This window comes from Odocoileus virginianus, chromosome 10, assembly GCF_023699985.2.
Source record: "Odocoileus virginianus isolate 20LAN1187 ecotype Illinois chromosome 10, Ovbor_1.2, whole genome shotgun sequence".
NCBI lineage: Eukaryota > Metazoa > Chordata > Mammalia > Artiodactyla > Cervidae > Odocoileus > Odocoileus virginianus.
The window spans coordinates 2,250,691-2,259,313 of NC_069683.1; the positions used below are offsets into that span (position 1 = coordinate 2,250,691).

The window sequence follows — 8,623 nt, forward strand, 5'->3', positions numbered from 1 at the left end:
GGTCTGCAGGCAGAGAAGCCCCAGCCTCCCGCCCAGGTGACAGGGCAGCCCCTCTGCCCAGCCCAGGGGTCCTTGGGACCCTGCTCTCAGGGAATGCCTGTGGGGGACACTGTCCGGGCCCCGGGGTACCCGCCAGCATCCAGGCCCTCAGACTTCTTCTCCATCAAAGGGAATGTGATCATCGGGGCTGTGACCTCCTTATACACAATGCTGGGTCAGCCGAAGGTCACCTTCCAGCAGCCTCCTTGCCCACAGTGGGTTGTGCTCTTTATCCACATGGGCGGAGGGGAGGGGCGGGGGGAAGCGGAGGAGCCCTCCTGATCGATGCAGGCATCAGGGGACCCCAGACCTGCCGCCCACCCTCCAAGGCCCCCCGGCGGGGAGAGGCCTTGTGTACTGAGTGGTGGAGACTGTCTCAGGTCAATGGAGGAGCACGCCTTTCTCACACAAGTCGTGTCAAACTCTTTGCGACACCAAGCACTGAAACCTACCAGGCTCCTCTGTCCATGGGATTCTCCAGGCCAGAATACTGGAGTGGGTTGCCGTTTGCTTCTCCAGGGGATCTTCCTGACCCAGGGATCAAACCTCGTCTCCCGCATTGCAGGCAGATTCCTTACCACTGAGCCACCTGGGAAGCCCCGACAATAAGACCCACGTTGCTCTAACTGAGAAAGGTTAAAGTGCAGGAAGTCAGTCCAGTCCTCATGGTCACAGCCTGCTCTGCGGTCCCCCTCCAGCAGGGTGGGTGACGTTAGGATCTGAGCCCATCTGCCACCTCCCACCGGGGGCTCCTGTACCAGCCCCATGGTCCTCGCAAGAACGAGAGCGCAAACATCGCTCCTGAGTCAGGCGCCCTGGGGACAAGGAAAGTAAAGCCTCCCGACACATTACTAGTCCCAGCTTAGTAGCTCCAAAAATCGCACGGTTCACATCCAGCCAATAGGTGCTTTCTGAACAACTGCTGCAGGCCAGGTTATAATCCCCTCGGATACTAATATGAGTAAGCCCCAGCTGCCAACTTCAAAGGGCTCAGTCAAGTAGGGCACAGACAATAGCATGACATCACAGTTCCAGGAAAAAGTACTCACCCAGGAATGCCTGGTATTGGTGGGGCTGGCTCGAGCCGCCCAAAATAACTGTCAAACTCAGACATCACTTATTAACTCAGAATGAGAAATGTGATTTTCAACACGACCAACAGCCTTGAGCTGGCTGGTCTGTGTATTGTCTCCCTGCAGAAAAGCTTCTATCTGAGGCCAGTGTCTTCTCGGAAGGATGAGCCATGAGCCTAGAACTGGAGCGTAGGAAGAAACTGAACCAGCATCTCTATGAAATCAGACCTGCGACCAGAACGCTTGGCACGGCTGAGACATCCTCACCCCGTTTCACTCAGGCAGGTCAAGTCTTCAGTTGATGGTATTGTCACCTGTCTGGGTGGTTACATTCCAGCCCTGAGGACACACCTGGCCCACCTCCTAGGTCTCCGCAGCATCACCGCCCAATGGGTCACTTGTGATGTGACGCTGACCTCTGTCAAGTTCATTTTCCCCAGGGCCAGCCTGGGAGGCCACATGCTCCTAGGTCCATGAACTCAAGAGTGTCTGCATAGTCCCTCTAAACACGGGGGATCCCACCCCTTGGCATGGTATCTTCATTTTGCTAAAACTCAAGGGAGCTCCACATGGACTACATCTTAAGAAATGCTTGAGCATTTGGCAACAGGCCTTGTGTTTTTCCAACTCTGCTTCTGTAAAACCCCAGAGTTCATCCACTCAGAGGACCTGGTAGAAATTCTCCTGGTTTCACATGAATCCCAGGATGCAAACCAGCAGAGGGAACCAGCAGAGACGGGCTGGGAAGCAGAAGCACTAGAAATGATGAAGGACCCTGGCTTCAAAGTCAGGAAACCTGGATTTGAATCGTAAAAACATCTTATTCATTATGCGATCCTGACTAATTAAGGCATCCCTTTTGAGCTCCACATTCCTTACCTACAAGACGAAGGTGACAAAGATATATCTTAGAGTCATTGTGGGTGTTAACAATGGAATAATCAGTGCCTGCTATATAATAAATGCTCATAAATGTTAGGAGCTTCCCAGGTAGTGCAGCAATAAAGAATCTGCCTGCCAAGGCAGGAGACACAAGAGACATGGGTTCGATCCCTGGGTCGGGAGGATCCCTTGGAGTTCGAAATGGCAACCCACTCCAGTAGTTAGTGGTTGTTGCTATTAACAACAATGAGAGATTGTAATAATAATGATAAGATTCTAACAATAATGTTCTAACACTAGAATGATTGTAATGAAAGATTCTAATGATAATGATGAGAGTCTAATAGTAACGCTAGCAATGTAAACTTGGAAGGAGCAGTTACCTTTTGAGAAAAGCCAGTTCCCAAGTCCTCTGTGTCATCTTGGCTCATCTAGGGCCGGAGAGTCGCCAAAGACTTTGAAGTTAAAGAACCTGTCTGCGTACACCTGGTGGGACAGCTTCCCTCACAGGCCGGGGAAAGTGTGAGACAGTGACCCTGCCCGGAGCAGCCCAGACACCCTCCAGGAGGAGGGGAGGGAGACGAGAAGGACGGGAGAGAAGGGCATGCATTCATGCAGGCGCCCAACAGCTAGGCCTGTTCAGTGGGTCCTGCTTAAAGTGTAACGGGGGAGGGGAGACTCGAGCTCAAACCATCTGAGACAGAAGGAGCGCCGTGATGATGGGATAAAGGCGAGGGTCCTAGGGCTGGCAGGGGATGAGAAGCAAGAACTCAAGCCCAGCCTGAGGAGCCGGCGTCAGGGAAGGCTTCACACAGTGCCACTCAACAGACAAGTCATATTTCGTTTAGTCTCTACACTTCTCTATGGAAAAAAAAGTCTTAATTCTATGAGAGCTTCTTAGCTTTTTTTTTTTTCATTAGCGTACAATCACTTTACAATGCTGTGCTAGATTCTGCTGCACAACAATGTGAATAAGATACGCACTGTGCTTGGGCGCCCAGCCGCGTCCGACTCTCTGCGACCCCATGGACTGTAGCCCGCCAGGCTCCTCTGTCCGTGGGATTCTCCAGGCAAGAACACTGCAGTGGGTTGGCATGCCCTCCTCCAGGGGATCTTCCCAACCCAGGGGCTGAACCCAGGTCTCCCGCACCGCAGGCCAGTTCTTCGCTGTCGGAGGCACCATGTACCCCCTCATTCCTGAACCTCCGTCCCGCTCCCCGCTCAGCCGCCAGCTCTAGCGAGCGGAGCCCACTGTGTGGCACAGACGCTTCCCAGTGGCTGTCTGTCACACTTCACACATGTAGGGCTTCCCTCACATACGCAGGCCTCCCAGGTGGCGCTGGTGGTAAAGAATCTGCCCACAGTGCAGGAGACACAAGAGACCCGAGTTCGATTCCCGGGTGGGGAAGATCCCCTGGAGGAGGGCGTGGCAACCCGCTCCAGTGTTCTTGCCTGGAGAATTCCATGGACAGAGGACTGGTGGGCTACAGTCCCTGGGGTCACAAAGACTCGGACATGACTGAGCGACTTCACTTTCACTTTCAAGATTGACACATACACCCTACTATACATAAAACAGATAACTAGCAAGGACCTGCTCTGTAGCACAAGGAACTCTACTCAATATTCTGCAATGGCCTAAACGGGAAAGGAATCTGAAAAAGAGTGGGAATGTGTTTATGTGCAATGATTCACTTTGCTGTACATCTGAAAGTAATGCAACTTTGTGAATCAACCATACCAGAAAATAAAGCTTCTTTAATAAAAATAACAGAAGCATGGTTACCAGGAACCTCGCATACAGAGGGTCAGCTACAAGTTACCCTTTGCTTTTTGACCATTTGGAGAGTTAGTGCCCCTAAGCGTCGTTCAAGGTGAACCGTATAGTGCTGGGGCTTGCCTTCTTAGGTTTTAAACCCTCAGAAGGGAAAGGTAAGATAACTATGGAAGTCTAAATAGTGGTTACCATTTTGGGGGAGAGGAGACTACGACTGGGAAGAGGCCTGCTGGGGGCAGGTTTTGGGGGCACCAGTTCAGTTCAATCGCTCAGTCGTGTCGGATTTTTTGCGACCCCATGGACTGCAGCTCAGCCAGCCTCCCTGTCCATCACCAACTCCAGGAGCTTACTCAAACTCATGTCCATCAAGTTACTTATGCCATCCAACCATCTCATCCTCTGTCGTCCCCTTCTCCTCCTGCCTTCAATCTTTCCCAGCATTGGGGTACCAATGATGGTTAATTTCTGGATTTAGTGTTCAGTATATTAACTTGTTGGTCATTATGTAATCCATTAAGCTATATGGTTATGTTGTATTCACTTTCCTAAATGTATTTTTTTTCAGATATTTTTCTATGGACCTTTTTAAAAATCTATATTGAATTTGTTACAATCCTGATTCTGTTTTATGTTTTGGTTTTCCAGCCACAAGGCATATGGGATCTTAGCTTCCCAGCCAGGGATCAAACAAGCACCCCCTGCATTGGAAGGCGAAGTCTTAACCACTGGACCCTCAGAGAAGTCCCTCCTATCTGTGTTTTATATTTCACAATAAAAGGGTTCAAAAAGAAAAAAATTAAATAAAAATAATTGGATAGATCTATTTTAAAAAGGAAAAGAAAGAAAAAGAAGTGATGAGGAAGAGAAGTGTGTGCTGCTGACTGGAGGCAGAGAGCTTCCCCCACAAAAATCAGAAAGATACAAGGAACTTGGATCCTCGAATGCCTCTTGAGCAGAGCCAGCCACCAACATGGAGCACTTACCTCAGACTCTGGCAGGAAAGAGGAAGTCTCCTTCCTTCTTTAAGCTAATATAGGTAGGAGTTTCTTGTCATAGCAGAAGTAGCATTTTACTTTAATACACAATCCATAACTTACATGCAGAGTACATCATGAGAAACGCTAGGCTGGAGGAAACACAAGCTAGAATCAAGATTGCTGGGAGAAATATCAATAACCTCAGATACGCAGATAACACCATCCTTATGGCAGAAAGTGAAGAGGAACTAAAGAGCCTCTTGATGAAAGTGAAAGAGGAGAGTGAAAAAGTTGGCTTAAAGTTCAACATTCAGAAAACTAAGATCATGGCATCTGGTCCCATCACTTCATGGGAAATAGATGGGGAAACAGTGGAAACAGTGTCAGACTTTATTTTGGGCTCCAAAATCACTGCAGATGGTTATTGCAGCCATGAAATTAAAAGCCACTTACTCCTTGGAAGGAAAGTTATGACCAACCTAGACAGCATATTAAAAAGCAGAGACATTACTTTGCCAACAAAGGTCAATCTAGTCAAAGCTTTGGTTTTTCCAGTGGTCATGTATGGATGTGCGAGTTGGACTATAAAGAAAGCTGAATGCTGAAGAACTGATGCTTTTGAACTGTGGTGTTGGAGAAGACTCTTGAGAGTTCCTTGGACTGCAAGGAGATCCAACCAGTCCATCCTAAAGGAGATCAGTCCTGGGTGTTCATTGGAAGGACTGATGCAGAAGCGTAAACTCCAATACTTTGGCTACCTGATGTGAAGAGCTGACTCATTGGAAAAGACCCTGATGCTGGGAGGGATTGGGGGCAGGAGGAGAAGGGGACGACAGAGGATGAGATGACTGGATGGCATCACCGACTCGATGGGCATGAGCTTGAGTAAACTCAGGGAGTTGGTGATGGACAGGGAGGCCTGGGGTGCTGCGATTCATGCGGTCACAGGGAGTCAGACACAACTGAGTGGCTGAACTGATCCCGTGACTGGTGACTCCTAGGCCTCTGCTCCGTTCCAGAGTGCTCACCTCTCTCCTTCTGAGAAGCTAGGCACGGATTCCACCCCTCCAGCACCTGCCTCCTCACCGACCTTCCCAAGACCCGCAGGAGAAGGCTCTCCCCAGAGCCCCCTTCACCTCGTGGTTTCGGAGACTGTAGATGAGGGGGTTGAGCATGGGCGTGACGATGGAGTAGAAGACCGACACCACCTTGCTGAAGCTGACGGAAGGGGCCGCTCGGGTGCGGGCGTACATGAAGAAGAGCGTGCCGTAGAAGAGGCTCACCACGCTCAGGTGGGCCGCGCAGGTGGAGAAGGCCTTCCTGCGCGCCGCGGCCGCGCGGAGCCGCAGCAGCGTCCAGACGATGCGGCCGTAGGACACGGCGATGGCCGCGGACGAGGCCAGGAGCACGGCCAGCGAGACCAGCAGGTCCGCGGTCTCCTTCAGGGCGACGTCCGAGCAGGCCAGGGCCAGCAGCGGCGAGGCGTCGCAGAAGAAGTGGTCGATGACGTTGGGGCCACAAAACGTCAGTCGGGACATGAGGTAGATGGGCAACGCGGGGGTGAGGAGGCCCCCCAGCCAGCAGGCGGCTGCCAGGCGGCCGCAGGCGCCCCGGGACACCAGCGCCCCGTACCGGAGAGGCAGGCAGATGGCCACGTAGCGGTCGTAGGCCATGGCGGCCAGCAGCAGACACTCCGTGGCCCCGAGGAAGGTGAAGATGAAAAGCTGGGACAGGCAGCCGGCGTAGGAGATCCTCTGGGCTCCAGCCACCCCAAGGAAACCCGCCAGCATCTTGGGCACCGTGACTGACGTATACCCGATTTCAAGGCAGGACAAGTGCGTCAGGAAGAAATACATGGGCCTATGGAGGCGGTGGTCCAAGCCCACCACCAGGATGATGGCCAAGTTCTCCACCAAGGTGAGCAGGTACATGGTGAGGAAGAGGGCGAAGAGGAAGAGGCGTGACCCATGCGCCTCAGCGAAGCCCAGCAAGACAAACTCCGCCATGTGGGTCTGGTTTGGGGTGTCGGGCTGCATAACTGAGGGGTCTCATAGCCTCATAGATGAGGACAACTCAGGGAGAATCTGTGAGATGTTGGACTGAAGGATCTTTCACTTCTGGAGAGGAAAATAAAATCAAGATGCTGGCCTTAACTCTCCAAAAAGAAAAAAAGAAAGAAAATGTACAGCCTGTGACCGGCTCCAGAAAACAGATAATTTCAGGACAAAGTGAAGAGTGCTAGATAGAAATAAGACGGAATATTAATGCGGAGTGCAACCTGTCTTCAAGAATCAGGGAAGTCTTCTTGGAGGAAGGGTGGCTAAATTGGAACCTGAAAAATAAGCGTAAGTTGGTGAGATAAAAGAGAAGTAGAGAAGTCATAGAAAAAGGATAAAATCTCAGACTTCAGCAAGAACAACCTGCATCTGGGAAACTTCAAGTAGATGCAGTTTACAATGGGAGTTAAGAGCTCAGTTTCCTGGTCAAGCATTCCTGACTTCAAATACAAAAGAACCTGGCTAACAGGGTGAAAATTCAAATTAGAGAATCCCTCTAAAGTATTTACCGTGGTAGGGTTAATAAATACTAGCGGTTACTACCCTTCCAGGCCATTCGTGTTGGCGACAGTGGCAAGTTTTCATTCTTTTTTACGGCTGAAGACTATTCCGTTGTGTGTGTGTGTACTTCTTCCTTATCATCTGTTGGTGGACACTTTAATCCTTACTGAAATAAGTCAGAGAAGGAAAAATGCTGCAAGTTATCACTTACATGTGGAATCAAAATAAAACGAATGAATATAACAAAACAGAAACAGACTCACAGATACAGAGATCAAACTAGTGGTTACCCATGGGAAGAAAGCCGCAGGGAGCGGCAAGTTAGGGGTAGGGGATTAAGAGGTTCAAGCTACCAGGTATAAAATAAATAAGCTGCAAAGTTAGACAGCTTATTTATCTCTATAGGGTATAACACAAGGAATATGACCAATGTTTATAATAACTATAAACAAAATACAGCCTTTACATTGAGAATCCCTATATTACACATGTGAACACATAATTCTGGACATCATCTACACCTCAATAAAAGTACATACGTACATACCACAGGAAATTTTTTAATGTTGACTTTATCCTGGAATGTTTTTAATGTTGGGCTTCCCTGGTGGCTCAGATGGTAAAGCATCTGCCTACAGTGCAGGAGACCCGGGTTCAATCCCTTGGTCGGGAAGATCCCCTGGAGAAGGAAATGGGAACCCACTCCAGTATTCTTGCCTGGAGAATCCCATGGAGGGAGGAGCCTGGTGGGCTACAGTCCATGAGGTCGCAAAGAGTCGGACACGACTGAGTGACTTCGATTTCTTTCTTTCTTTATCCTGGAATAGATCATGGAGGAGAAATGACTTCACTGACCTTGAGAAGCAAGCTAGGACAATGTCGTGAAGTGACCAAGTTAAGAGGAAGGCAAAGGGTAACAGAAGCCTTGACGAGTTCTCAGCACAGGAGTGATGCAGAGACAGGTCAGTGCGCTGTGCCGAAGCAGGTCTGGAGAGGAGGGGACCAGTGGAGAAGAATGGCCGTGTCAAAACTCTTGGACACTCTTCCCATTAGAAAGTGGAACCGATAAAAAGGAACGAAACCGGGTCATCTGTAGAGCTGTGGATGAACCTAGAGTCCGTCATGCGGAGTAAAGTAAGTTCAAAAGAGAAAAATGTCACCTATTAACGCATGTTTGTGGAATCTAGGAAAATGGCCCTGATGAACCTATTTGCAGGGAGCAATGGAGACGCAGACGTGGGGAACGGACTTGCAGACACAGCGAGGGCAGAAGAGGGTGGGGCAGACTGAGGGAGCAGGGCTGACGCATATACACGG

At 50.0% G+C, this 8,623-nt stretch overlaps 1 protein-coding gene across 1 annotated transcript; it reads right to left on the reverse strand.

Moving 5' to 3' along the window:
• Window positions 1-5,644: 5,644 nt before the first annotated feature.
• On the reverse strand, window positions 5,645-6,784 carry OR6Q1 (olfactory receptor family 6 subfamily Q member 1). The gene has a single exon (XM_020872309.2). It carries the CDS (start codon window positions 6,782-6,784, stop codon window positions 5,831-5,833), a length of 954 nt encoding a protein of 317 aa, XP_020727968.2. The 3' UTR covers window positions 5,645-5,830.
• Between the last annotated feature and the right edge of the window lie 1,839 nt (window positions 6,785-8,623).